The sequence below is a fragment of the Telmatherina bonti genome, assembly GCF_933228915.1.
Source record: "Telmatherina bonti genome assembly, chromosome: 4".
Lineage (NCBI taxonomy): Eukaryota > Metazoa > Chordata > Actinopteri > Atheriniformes > Telmatherinidae > Telmatherina > Telmatherina bonti.
In genome coordinates, this window is record NC_136622.1 from 36,504,876 (window position 1) to 36,519,842 (window position 14,967).

The window sequence follows — 14,967 nt, forward strand, 5'->3', positions numbered from 1 at the left end:
TTCGGCAGCTGAGCAGAACAAACACGCAGCTGGAGGCCGCTTGTTGAGGTGTGCTCAAGGCTTTTTGACCCACAGAGGCTACCGTAGCTGCAAAAAGGTGTTTGACACGATGAGGCACTGATGGGAGTAATTCTTACAAAGTGTCCCTTCAATATAAAAAACTGTGTTATTATTACAATAAACTTTCAATAAAGCATCCCCCCCCCCCCCCCCCCTCCCAAAAAAAAAATAATAAATGAAACAAAATAAAATTAAGTAAAATAAAGTAATAAAATAATCCATCCATCCATCATCTAACACTTATCCGGGGTCGGGTCGCGGTCCCTCTCCCCAGCCACATTTGCCAACTCTGCGGGGGGATCCCGAGGCGTTCCCAGGCCAGCCGAGAGATGTAATCCCTCCAGCGTGTCCTGGGTCTTCCCCGGGGTCTCCTCCCAGAGGGACGTGCCTGGAACACCTCACCAGGGAGGTCCAGGAGGCATCCTGACCAGATGCCCGAGCCACCTCAACTGGTTCCTCTCAATGCGGAGGAGCAGCGACTCTACTCTGATCTCCTCCCGGATGACCGAGCTCCTCACCCTATCTCTAAGGGAGAGCCCGGCCACCCTGCGGAGGAAACCCGTTTCAGCCGCCTGTATACAAGATCTCCTTCTTTGGGTCACGACCCACAGCTCATGACCATAGGTGAGGGGTAGGACGTAGATCGACTGGTAAATCCAGAACTAAATAAATTACCATATAAATAAAACTAACTGAATAAAACTGATTCACATGTAAATGGAATGTCGTTCATATGACCGTGCTCTGAGACCACGTCTGTGCAGGAACATGTGGATTTGAAGCTGTAGTTGTCGATGCAGAAGGAATCTCCATCATCTGTGATGCTTCCTGTCGTCCAGACCTTTATTTAATCCATCTTAAAGCTGTAAACCTGAGAAGTGTCCTGCAGCGGCTGCAAGCGCGTGCACCAACACCACAACATGGCCAGGAATGAATTATAGATAGAAAAACCCACTAGAAACGCCCTGACCATTAACTGGAACACTATTATATACATTTTTTTACCATTCTGTAAATGGTTTATTCCTGTTTTTACTTCCCTTCATCTCATCCTTTCATCCCTCTTTTCATCCCTCGACTCGTCTGGAGCCACCATGCGATCCCATCCACCTCCATTTTCTCCTCAAACATCAATTAATCCTGTTTTATCTAAAAGCCACACAGCCAGTCCCTCAGCCGGGCTTCAGGTATCTGTCCAAACATCTGTCCCCACCTCCTGCTGCACCCCCCCTCCCCAAACACTTCGACTTCAAATGAAAGCAGCAGTTCAGACTCTGGACTTAAGAAGTCCTCCACAATTTATCCTCCTGTCTCCATCAGCCCTTCATGCTCTTGCAGAAGGGTCATTTAAAGGCTCACCTAATGACTCATGCAGCCCACCGTCTCCTCATCTTCTCCTGGAAAGATCATTTATTTTTAGCTGCAAGTGGTAATTTAACGTGTTCCAGTCTTAGAATCAGTGTTGCTCATCCAGGTACTGCAACGCCCCAAACACAGAGAATTTACATCAACAGGAGTTACATCAGGTGAAGACATCAAATATGTTCTTTTATTGTAAATTAATTCAGGATTTAGTTCAGTTTTTATTTCCTTCTGTGTTTAACAAGTTAAGGGATATTTGCTAATCTGATTTTTTTCATGGAAAATTGGAAGAATCTCTGTGTGCAGGGGAAAGGCTGAAGATCAGAACTGGATTCTGGTATCATGGAGTCCTCACACCGGTCCGTTCACGCTGAAAAGAGCAACATCTGCTCCCATCCTCTTTCAGGGAAGGCCTTGCAGATTTCAGCAACACAATGCTGAAGGTCCAGGACTGTAGAGCCGCCAGAATCCTTCATCAGACCAGATCAGGACTGCTCATTCCCTGCAGCCAGGTCTCAGGTTCAATTCCCACATCTTCCTGACCCACTTCCATTCTATTCTATTCTATTCTATTCCCGCCTACTGCTGAGCAGATGCAGGTCGTTTTATCTGCCCCCTGGGGCATCTCATCTCAGTTTCAACAGGATTTTTGTAAAGATGTTTCATTCTAATCTCAGTGGACATCAACTCCACATTAACTATGTTCATGTTATGAATGAATGAATGAATGAATAAAAAATACTTTATTAATCCCCAAAGGGAAATTTAATGTCAAACGAGTGCAGCGTGTGCATGTGCGTGTGCATGTGTAGGCCAGGTGTTTTTCTGCACAGAATGGAATAAATAACTCAAACATCTCCCGTCTACCTTCACTCCCTAATCCAGACCTACACGCCCTAATCCAGACCTACACGCCCTAATCCAGACCTACACTCCCTAATCCAGACCTACACTCCTTAATCCAGACCTCCTAATCCAGACCTACACGCCCTAATCCAGACCTACACGCCCTAATCCAGACCTACACGCCCTAATCCAGACCTACACTCCCTAATCCAGACCTACACTCCCTAATCCAGACCTACACGCCCTAATCCAGACCTACACGCCCTAATCCAGACCTACACGCCCTAATCCAGACCTACACGCCCTAATCCAGACCTACACTCCCTCTCCACAGCTACGTTCCACCAGTGAAAGACGCCTCGTGTTACCATGACAACGTGGGACTAAATCACCAGACAGACTCTTCTCCTCTGTTGTGCCACGATGGTGGAATGATTTCCCAAACTGTCCGCTCTGCAGAGTCCCTGTCTACTTTTAAGACCCAGCTGAAGACTCAGCTCTTCAAGGAGAACTTCAACACTTAGTTTAGCTGTATTTAGTGGAAAGTTGGAGAATTTAGCCCAGTTCTTTGCAACAAACTTTCTGGTTTTAAGTCTTTGTATTATAACATAGGTGATATTATGGGGTGGGAAGGGAGTAAACAAAAAACAAAAAAACAAAACAAAAAAGCCTGTAGCACTTCATGGAAGGATCTGTGTCCAACTGGACAGTCCACCAGCACCTTCCTTTTTGTTTTTTGTTTTTTTTTGGTTTTTTTTGTCTTGTCCAGCATTTAAGCAAGCAGACTGATGTTCTGGATACTGTGTTCTGCTGAGCAAATTTATTTTGCCAAGGGGAACTTTTATAGACGTAATGATCCCCTTGTATTTCTTGATTCTTATTTTATTTTTCTATTTGCTTTGGATAATAGTTTGTATTACAGAGTTTATGCTGCTGGACCTGACCGGAAAGGACAGGAAAGGGGCAGAAAGAGAACAGAAAAGAGAACATAAAAAACAAAGGAAAGAGATCAATGCATACACGTATATGCACATACATACCCTCCTACATATATATGTATATACACTCGCACATACATTATATATATACATACACACACACACACACACACACACACATATATATATATATATATATATATATATATATATATATATATATATATATATATATATATACATACATGTACATATACATATCCATACACATACATGCATACATATACATACATACATATGTACACACACATACCCACCCACACACATAAATATATACACCCACACAAGCCAACTCTAGATTCATGGTCCCTGTGGAGAACAAAACCATTGACAACCAGGAGGACCAGAAACTAGCAAGTTAAATCAGACAGACAGAAAGAGAGGTACCTGCTGTTAATGAATAAACTTGCTGGATGACTCAGTGACTGTGACACATGCAGAACATTCATGCAGAACATTTAGAGTGGAATGTGTTCAGAGAAGAGTGATCATGCCAATGTGACCCCGCCCGCCTACAGCTAGAGGCAGGCCAGGAGAACCCAGAGACCCGGGTAACCGACAGTCACCCCCAGGCACAGACCCCAACCACCCCACTCCGGAGCCAGCCATGCATCCGCCCAGGAGGTGGCGAAGGAGGTGCCCAACCAGAGTCCCCCGCAGTCAGGGGGAACAGGCCCCAGCAGGCACCGGCACCGGCATTGGCCACCCAGGGCAGACAGAACCCCAACCGGCCACCAACCCCGAGCGCAATAAGGTCACATTCTCCCCCCATACTAAGTGATGGAGCTGATCACAGGGGACCAGAGGGAATGAAGTTCAGCCGACTGATCTCTTGAGGAGGCAGACATCATCTCGACACTGATGTGATCTAATAAGAGATTTCTGAACTGCTGGATACACAGACTTTGTTTGCTTTTCCAGTTTAGAAGGATAGTTTTCTTTGCGATACATAAACTGGTGAGGATTAAGTTTGCAGAATTAAATTCTATGTTAATTTCACCAAAGTAACCCAGTAGGCCCAGTTTGGGGTTTGTAGGGATGTTACATTTGAAGCAATTTAACAGATCTTTACATACCTGAAACCAGAATTCCTGGACAGGTGGGCAAGACCACAAAGCATGGTAGTAGCTGTCAGTCGTGTTGCCAGTGCAGTGTGGACAGATGTTTGATTGTGACAGACCCATCCTGAACATCCTGTGTCCTGTATAATGAGTTCTATGCAGAATTTTAAATTGTATTAGTTGCATGTTTGAATTCTTAGTCATTGTAAATGTATTTGAACAGATTTGTGACCATTCATTTTGGTCAAAGTTACTGGATAAGTCTGCTTCCCATTTAGAAGTTGGGAGACATATGGAATCGTCTAGCTTTGATAGTAATCTATATATTTTGGATAACAGTTTCGGGGCATTGAGATTTAAGAATTCTGCAGCCCTGATAGGTAGCTGCAAGTTTAATTGATCAGGGGTGTATTTCTTACCTATAATAGATTTGAGTTGGTGGTATTCTAAGAATTTTGTGCGGCTGATTTCATATCGTGAAGTAATTGTATCAAAAGGGAGAAAGTTCCCATTTTCTATTAAATGTTCTAACTGTTTTATTCCTTTATTCTTCCACTGAGGGAAGTTTATCATTTTCCGGTTTTGCTGGATGTCGGGATTGTTCCAAATAGGTGTAAGTTTGCATGGAATAAGCAAGGATTTGGTTAGTTTAAGAAATTCCCACCAGGCCATTAGTGAGGAGCTGATATTAATGCTTTTAAAGCATTTTTGGCGTTTGACAGCTGTGCTGATAAATGGCAGGTCTGAAATTGCCATATCCTCACACATAGCTTCTTCTATATTAAGCCATGGTTCATCTAGATAGCTAGGTTTAAGCCATTTAGAGATGTATTGTAGTCTATTGCTTATAAAGTAATTTTGGAAATTAGGCAAGTCTAAGCCACCGCTATCTTTAGTCTTCTGGAGTGTTTTTAGACTAATCCGTGGTGGTTTGTCTTTCCAGAGAAATCTAGTGACATTAGAGTCCAGCGATTTAAACCAGGTGGAGGGAGGTTTAATGGGGATCATTGAAAACAGATAATTGATTTTAGGTAGAATCATCATTTTTATAGTGGCAACTCTTCCCATTAGTGATATGGGTAAAGATTTCCACCGTGTGAGATCGTCCTCAACTGTTTTTAGTAGAGGGACATAATTTAGCTTTGTAAGGTCTGACAGTCTGGGTGAGATGTTTATTCCCAAGTATCTAATATCTCCTGACTGTAAAGCAGTGTCAGGAGTATTATGGAAGGAACAGTTGATGGGTAGAACGGTGGTTTTAGACCAATTAATGGAATATTCAGAAATTGATGAGAATTTATTGATGAGTGCGATTGTCTGACAGATGGATGATTGTGAATTTAGAAGGAAAAGTAATACATCATCAGCATAAAGACTGGTCTTATGTTCCATATTTCTACAGTTAATGCCTTTAATGTCTTTGTTTAAAATAAAGATTGCAAAAAGTGAGGGGGAGAGTGGACAGCCTTGTCTGGTGCCTCTCTGCAATCTGAAGCTGTGAGAAGTTTGATCATTTGTCCTGACGCATGCATTTGGATTGCTATACAGTATCTTTATCCAGTCGATAAACGATGAGCCAAACCCGAATTTTCTTAATGTTGCAAATAAGAATTTCCAGTTCACCCTGTCAAATGCTTTTTCAGCATCTAGAGAGATTATTGTAGTTTCCAGGTTATGTATGGTGGCATAATCAATTAGATTTATTAGTCTGCGCGTATTAGTGGTGGAATGTCGTCCCTTGATAAATCCTGTTTGATCAGGATGTATGATAAGTGGAGTTATTTTTTCTAGTCTTGTAGCAAGCACTTTACTGATTATTTTAAGATCTGCGTTCATTAGTGATATTGGACGATAACTAGATGGGAGTTTGGGGTCTTTTCCTGGTTTTAGTATTACTGTAATACTAGCCAAATTCATGTTTTGAGATATTTGGCCTTTTTCCTTAATTTCTGAAGCCATTTTATAAAAAGTGGGTGCTAGTATAGACCACAATTCTTTATAATATTCAACTGGAACACCGTCTGGTCCTGGAGCTTTATTGCTGGGCATGTGTTTTAAAGCTTCATGTAGTTCCCCTACTGAAATGGGTGCGTCCAAAACCATTTCCTGATCCTGTTGTAACTTTGGAAGATTGAGGTAGCTGAGAAATTCCTCAATGCTGTTGTCTGATGGATCTGTTTCTGAGGAATATAATGTTTTATAGAAATCCCTAAATGTGTCATTTATTCCATCAAGGTCATGGAGGATATTTCCTCTTGAATCTTTAACAGAGGAGATGGTTGTTTTCTCCTTGTTTGCTTTTAATTGATTTGCGAGAAATCTTCCAGATTTGTTGCCATGTTCAAAATTCTCTAAGCGAAGTCTTTGTAGCAAAAACTGGGTTTTTGGTTAATTATTTCATTCAGCTCTAGTTTAGCCTTTCTTATGTGATTCAGCACTTGCTCTTCTGGAGAAGCCTTGTAGGCATCTTCTAGTGATTTTATTTTAAGCTCTAGTTCAGATATTTTTGAACTCTCCTTCTTTTTCTTATGTGATGAAAATGAAATTATTTTCCCTCTCATTACTGCTTTTCCTGCCTCCCAAAGAACACAAGCTGATGTTCCTGGTATGTCATTGTTTTCTATATACAAAGACCACTCCCGTTTGAAGTAACTGATAAAATCAGGATCTTTAAGTAATGATGTATTAAGTCTCCATTTGCTATAAGATGGTTTAGTTTTCTTATTAATTAGGGTAAATGATACTGGTGCGTGATCACTGATAGTGATGGAATGGATTTTAGTTTCTGAGATACTGTTCATCATAGAGCTGTTAGTGAGGAAGTAGTCTATTCTGGAGTATGAGTGGTGGACAGATGAAAAGTAAGTGTACTCTCTAGCAGTGAGGTGTTGTGAGCGCCAGACATCACAAAGACCAAAATCCTCCATATATTGTTTAACAACTCTTGCTGACTGCCAGACCCTATGTTTCCCTGCTCCGCCCCCCTTGTCCATCCCAGAGTTTAAGGTCATGTTGAGGTCGCCCCCAATGATAAGTGTATTATCAAGGTGATCATATAGTAAGGAGAAGAAGGAATGAAAAAAGGAGGGGTCATCAGTGTTTGGGCCATAAATATTTGCGATGCATAACTTCATGTTTAGGATAGATAATGTCATTATTATGAATCTTCCACCTGGGTCTAAAATTATATTATTAGCAGTAAAATGAATTTTCCTGTTTATCAGAATGGCTACTCCTCTTTGTCTTGAGTTGAAGCAGGCCGAGTACACGTGAGGGAACTGTACTGTAGAGAGTACGTTAGCTGTTGTTTTTAATAAATGAGTCTCCTGATGCAGGACAATGTCTGCCTGTAGATCATTCAATCTGCTAAACACCTTCAACCTCTTCTCCCTGGAACCAGCTCCCCGTATATTCCACGTAACAAACCTCAGGGTGGTCATGCTCAAGCTACTGAAGTGTTTCTATAAAAGTATGTGTGTGTTTGTGTGTGTGCAAGCCCACATTAATGCATGCATGCTGCGTGTAGATTGTGTGCGTATATAAGTTCATCTGTGTGTACAATGTTCCTATATGTCTGTCCACATGCTTAGAGTGTGTGTGAGAGTTGGGGGTGAGTGTTGATGTGAGTAAACGTGCTCTGTGTTGTAGGTATATTGTGTGCATGACATTGTGTGTCTGTGTCATGTGGATGTACGTGCGTACCCTACCTATTATTGTTGGTATGGCATAATAGAATGAAAGAGCAGCTAGAAAGGAAAGGAGTGAGAAAAGGAAACAACTACAACTAGACATAAAAAGAAAGAAATAGCACAAACAAAAGAGCAAAAACAAAAGCCCTAAAAGGGAGGGAAAAAAGAGAAAAAAAGGCAAAAAAAACAAAAAACGAAAGCAACAACAACAGTAAATTTACAAAGACTGGCAGTAAATGTACAGTTCTGGATGACCATAATTAATGTGCTTATAGCAGATTAACATGTAAATTTAACAATAATTAGCTGTATGAGTGATAGATATTACCTGAGGTTAGTAGAGCGGGGGGGGGTATTTTTGTCACGGTAAAGCTGTCCATTGACGAACAATTTGTCCACCGCGATGACTGCACGGGATCCTTCGTCTCTGAGCTTCTTCCGGATGGGAAACAGGACCCTGCGTCTCTCCAGAATCTCTTTGGGAAACTGATTATTTACACTAAAATCGGTCCCGCAGAGTTCCGGACCTCGATCCCTCACCTGCTCTTTCTGCTTGTAGCTCACGAACTTGGCTACAATCGGTCTGGGTCTGCGGCTGTCCGGTCTTTTCCCACCTAAGCGATGAACTCGGTGAAATGCGATGTTCCTCACCGCGTCTTCGGGTAGCTTCAGCTTGGTTTGGATAAAGGATCTGATTGTTTGCTCTGGATCCTCTTCTTGTTGCTCCGGGATTCCTGCGAAGACCAGGTTGTCCCTCATGCTGCGCGCCTGGAGATCGATCACCGTTTCCTTTATTTTTTTATTTTCCTCTGTGAGTCGAGTCATTCCCTCGTTGAGAGAAGTCACCGTCTCCCTGAGGCTGGCGTTCTCTGCGGCCAGAGACTCCACCTGCTGTTGGCTGAATTCCAGCGACTCCCGCAGCGACTGAAACTCCCGGTGGAGAACTTCCAACAGGCCCAGACGAGCGTCGAAGCTGGCGAGATTTTTGTCAATGGACATCAGGATGTCCGAGGTGTCGTCCCCGTTAGAGGACGTCGCTCCGGGCGAGTCTTCTTTCCGGCTTCTCTTGGAGGTGGAAGCGGATCTGGGCGCAGACGGAGTCGGTGTTTGGCTTGTCTTGCCCATGACGATGCGGTTGAAACACTCGTCAATAAACTCCGACAAGCTGGTGAGATCCTCCTCGCTTTGCACCAGAGTTTACCTTAAACAAGACTTTTTAATTGTTTGCTTCCAGAAACAGTTTTAAGATTATATTGGCAGGAATATGATGTAGAATGAATATTTGTTTTAATGCGCCTTGACTAAATCTGCCGTCTCGCAAAATTTACGTCACTGCCGCATCACTTACCTGCGCCTCTCACAGACAGTACAGGACATGGTAGGAAGGTGCCACCAGCACCTTCCTACCATGTCCTGTACTGTCTGATTTCCTGCTTGTGTTGTTCTCACTCATATGTAAGTCGCTTTGGATAAAAGCGTCTAAATGACTGTAGAATAGAACAGAATAGAATAGAATATGGTGATTCAGTTAAAACGGTTCACGTTTACACGTTTTTCTTTTCCTGTTTTCTAAATCATTTCGTGGCATTTACCGTCTCCGTCTGCGCGGCTGCAACTAAGAAGAAAATCAGTTTGTTTATTAAAACTCTGAACTTTTTAACATCCTGGAAATAATCGGAGAAAAATCCGTCAGAGTAGTGTCAAGCTTCCTCGGTGCCTCCCTCCAACGTGCTCCCAGTGTTGGCTCGTGCGTTTACAAGACAACCTCTACGTTTTATTGATCATCTTGTTTTATTATTACTACATAGTGGAAGGAGGTGTGAAAACAAGCAGCAGCCTTTAGATGAAACCGGGTAGAAGAAGAAGTGCTGCCGGGTCACCGAACGGCCACAGCCGTGAAACCAACAGCAATCTGCTGCCGTTACGTTAAACAAAGCTTTCATTCACTTTTCAGCTCCTTCAGCCAGCAGTTTGCTGATCAGCGGCACACGCTGCCTTCTGCAACACCCTCCTGTCAGATTCCCCCCAGCCAGGACTCATGCATGTGGTCCAGGAACAAACAGAACCTCCTCTGTTGATCCACTTGCAGGCCCGGCGGCTTTGATCAAAGGGCACTGAAGAGGAGCTGTTGGAGGAGATGGACGTGCTCCTCTTTTCTCCCCAGCATTTCACAGCTCGTCCTGTGATGTCTGCGCCTCGAGACCTTTTACTTTAGCTGTTACTGGAGCAGAAGGACAGTCGGGTTTACAGAAAACCTGGGCTGGGATTTTGATCCCTCTCTGCAATGTAACTATTTGTGTTACTTTAGGCTTTAAATTTCTCCCTGAAGTGAATCATGCAGCAGAAATTCTCTCCTATATGCACAACATATTCATATCTGATGGCTGGAAGCTTCTGCAGACCCGCTTCGTGAATCTTCACTGTTTATTCTGTAAAAAGCAGAACCGCTCCAGAACATACGCAGAGATAAGAAGATAAGCAGTTTACCATGTTGTTTACATGTAAACAACATACAACAAGATGTCACTTATCCCACACAGGAAACCAACAAGTAGTCCACTGGCCGTTCACATGCATGTGCACATGTGAACTGCGTGTGCAAACATATGGTGTTGGAATGTTTTCATGTGATCCACATGTGAATAGCAGGAATCCCACGAGTTTGACATGAACACATGTGAACTGCATGTCTGGCATGATGCAGTTTACATGTGATTCACATGATTCACATTTTCTTCACAAATTAATCACATAGAATCATTCCAAAGCCGCATGTAATGCACATGTAATGCACATGTAATGTGCATGTAATTAACACGTAGCTGACATGTGGGGTTTTTTTAGTGAAGGATGTTTTATTGAACCAGTTAAAGCCCAACACATGGAGAGAAACGGTGTGAAAAGTCCAGTCTTTAAGTCTTTATTTGGCTTTTTAAAAAAATCATAACAAAAACATTTAGACATTTTTATTGGAATATTTATTGTTTATTACCATATAATTTGTTAAAGTTGTTATATTATCGTTTCAGCTCCCTGGTAGTGATATTAAGGGCAGAAAACAAATAACAGATGTGTTCAAGATTAAACTGGGCTTTAAGGGGTTAAAATGTTAATTAAACTTAAAGTGTAACTGGGAGCACTGGGATGAGTGGCATTCTGGTGCCCAGGAAAGTCTTGTTTAAGGGTCCACAAAGGGTCACCTTTCTTATTGGTCTCAGGATCCAAGTCCAGTCTTTCACCTCTGGACCTCTGAGTACTAATTCTGGATTTCTATGTTTATCATTCTGGATGTGTGTTTACATCTGATTTAGTACAATATTAACTAACAGTATAAAGAATTAACTCTACTAACATTATTAAATCTAAATTTTGCAGTTTTTTTTTCTTTTAAAACATAATTTTGTTTAGATCAGGAAATTTCTGTTTATGTGAAATTTTAAAATATATATATATATATATATTTTTTTTTTTTAACCTGAAATTTCATGTAATATTACGGAAACAGTCTTTCATGTTATTTTAGATTAAACATGTACATTTAAATTATATCTCCATAATTGTGCTGTTATTTTCCTGTTTAAAAATACAGGAAAAATAATGTTACAGAACGTTTTACAGGGTACTAGGTTGTTTTTTTTTGGGTGAACTTTTTCCAGTTGTCCATATTATCCTCAGACAGTGGACACCTCACTTCATATTACCACCATTTGAGCCATAAAACAGCCAATCCCACATCTCCGATGCAGAAAAAGGTTGGTGCGGGACACACAGTCTGTTGGAGACGGCAGTTAGATGAAGATTAGTCTGCAAGTGAAGCTGTTTAACGTTGGGTCGGTCGCTTTCAGTGGATTTCTCCTCGACTCTGACCGATGTCATCGGGACAGTCAGACACAGCGACTCACAACGATGCAACATGTGGACACCGGTCCTTTACCGCAAGTCCACTTTGGGGACAACATGTCACATCTGGATACGTGTCTCCTCAGTCTGATGGACAGATAACAGGGAAGGGTGGCGATGGACAGATATATCTGTGCTGGGGAAGAGGAATAATCAGAAACTCAGCTCCATGAGGTTTTCTTACATCAGTCAATCAACATTTCTACATGTAGTCGTTACAATGAGCAAGGCGGCAGCAAGGGGCGGGGACCCTGGTGGTCCGATCCCCGGCTGCAGAAGCTGGCTCTAGGGACGTGGAACGTCACCTCTCTGGTGGGGAAGGAGCCTGAGCTTGTGCGCGAGGTTGAGCGGTTCCGACTAGATATAGTTGGACTCACCTCGACGCATGGCTTGGGCTCTGGAACCAGTACCCTCGAGAGGGACTGGACTTTCTTCCACTCTGGAGTTGCTCATGGTGGGAGGCGCCGAGCAGGTGTGGGCATCCTCATCAGCCCCCAGCTTGGTGCCTGCACGTTGGGGTTTACCGTGGTGGATGAAAGGGTAGTTTCCCTCCGCCTCCGGGTGGGGGGACGGGTCCTGACTGTTGTCTGTGCTTATGCCCCGAACAGCAGTTCAGAGTACCCACCCTTTCTGGGGTCCTTGGAGGGAGTGCTGGAGGGTGCTCCTTCTGGGGACTCCATTGTTCTGCTGGGGGACTTCAATGCTCACGTGGGCAACGACAGTGAGACCTGGAGGGGAGTGATTGGGAGGCATGGTCCCCCCCCTCTGAACCCAAATGGTGTTTTGTTATTGGACTTCTGTGCTCGTCATGGATTGTCCATAACAAACACCATGTTCCAGCATAAGAGTGTCCATATGTACACCTGGCATCAGGATTCCCTGGGCCGCAGTTCAGAGTTCCAGAAAGTGATTTATTTGTATTCTTTGGTTCCGATGGTTTCTGATTGCAGGAAACGATGGTTTGCAGGCGGGCAGGCAGGCAAGATCTCTGACAGGGAAGAATACTGTAATGTTACTAAACTGACAATTCACACTGGGCAAATAATCAGGATCCGAGAGCTGTTACCACGAGGCAATCAACAATCTGGCGACGATCAGCAGGTCGGACTGGTCTTAAATACAGACGGTCCCTGGGCCGCAGTTCGATGATCGATTTTGTAGTCGTATCGTCGGACCTGCGGCCACATGCCTTGGACACTCGGGTGAAGAGGGGGGCGGAGCTGTCAGCTGATCACCACCTGGTGGTGAGTTGGCTCAGGTGGTGGGGGAGGAAGCCGGTCATGTCAAACAAAAAGTATCGGTATCAATGATATTTGCCCTGAATTGACTTGGTATTGGATTGATACCAAAATATGCCGTATCACCCAGCTCTAATCATAACATCTCGAAGCTGACTAACTGCTTTACAATTATTATTATTATTATTATTATTATTATTATTAATAACAACAACAACAATAACAACAATGATAATAATAATAATAATAATAATAATAATAATGTTATTATTATTATTATTATTAATAATAATAATAATAAAAAAAAAATATATATAAAAGACACATGAAGAAGAAAACTCAAAAAAGCAGAACAAACGCCGCAATGCTACTGCGTATGAAAGGTGGAGTTCTAACTCTACAATTATGCATCAGAATGTTCTCGTTCTCGTGGTCACAAAAACAGATTTTGTTCCTGTATCGACAACATTATCTCTGTATTTACTTTATATTGGATCAATACAGCATCTGCAGTATCACACACCCAGAAATGTATTTTATGGAGCACTTTCACTCCCAGTGTTTTACATGATAAAAACAAGCATTTCTGCATATAAAACTAAAAAATAAGCCTCAACACACCCACATACATACAGCATTGAAACACACCTGATCATACTGTCTCTGTCACACACACACACACACACACACACAGAGTACATGCACATATAAGGAATGCCGCAGGTCTTTTTGATTAAAAAGGATTTCCCCACACTGGCTCATTTCCTGTAAATGGACGTGTTTGGTGCCGAGACTCGCTGCTCGGGTCGAGCAACTTGCAACATTCCTCACTGCTAATGAGATGCTAAGCAGTAGCATGCTGCCTTGCATTAGCCACTTTGTCTTCACAGAAAGCAGGCTGGAGTTAGCAGGAGGGGAGGAAAAGGCGCTTGGACCACACACCACAGCCATTAATCAGCTTGTGAGAGAGTTCCCGCTGGCAGTGCAGCTCGCCCGCCGTCTGCAGGGAGAGCAATGAGCACAGAGCCGTTTCTGAGCCATGTTTACCTGCAGGAGTCTCTGCAGCAACATTACCTGCCTGCTGCTGCTCTGCTTTACCAAATCAACAGCTAATAACTCCAATTATTTCTCATTTTGACTGCTGCAGTCTCATTGATTGAAATAAATTGGGTTATCGCAACACTTAGCAGTAAAGAGTTCTGCTAATCTGATTTCTGGAAAGAAAAACAGAATAAGGTCGGTTTTCATTTAGAATAAATCTCTCTCTCTCTCTCTCTCTCTCTCTCTCTCTCTCCCTATACATACTAAAATCTCTGTATTTATTTTTACATATATTTCATTTATGTGAGATATTATATATGTATATATATATATATATATACATATATATATATATACAGTATTTAACTTATTTCTGAAAAAGCAATTTCTCTATAAACTGTAAATGATGTCCCTTACATTTCATCTTACTATAATAAAATCTAAAACACATGGCAGAGGAGGATTTATTCGATCAGACGTTGTGAGTCGACAGTATGAATCTCAGAGCTGCGTGAAGCTGCTTTCCGTATGAACACACACGAAACGAAGTGTTTAATAATAAACTTTAGCTGTCTGGCGTTTCCCTCCTGGAACAAACCAAAAGCAGGATCACACTCTCAGCTCCTCCAGGTTGTGATGGAGGAACTAATGTCAAGCGATCAATAAAGACAAAGACTTCAAACCTGTTCAAATACTCAGTGAATAAACAATTCACCGGTTTTTTCTCCTGAAGTCGATAATGGCATGTAAGTATTGATTATGCTGGTTTTTC

General features: G+C 42.4%; 1 protein-coding gene across 1 annotated transcript in view; it reads right to left on the reverse strand.

Annotated features, from left to right (window-relative positions):
• Positions 1-14,967, reverse strand: part of LOC306754581 (Ig-like V-type domain-containing protein FAM187A) — a gene marked incomplete at both ends in the record, with an annotated part of 35,876 nt that overhangs the window by 14,337 nt on the left and 6,572 nt on the right. Inside the window, one exon of the mRNA XM_079238599.1 lies at positions 14,097-14,154. Within this exon, the coding sequence (XP_079094725.1) occupies positions 14,097-14,154 (58 nt within the window). The remainder of the gene's footprint in view (positions 1-14,096; positions 14,155-14,967) is intronic.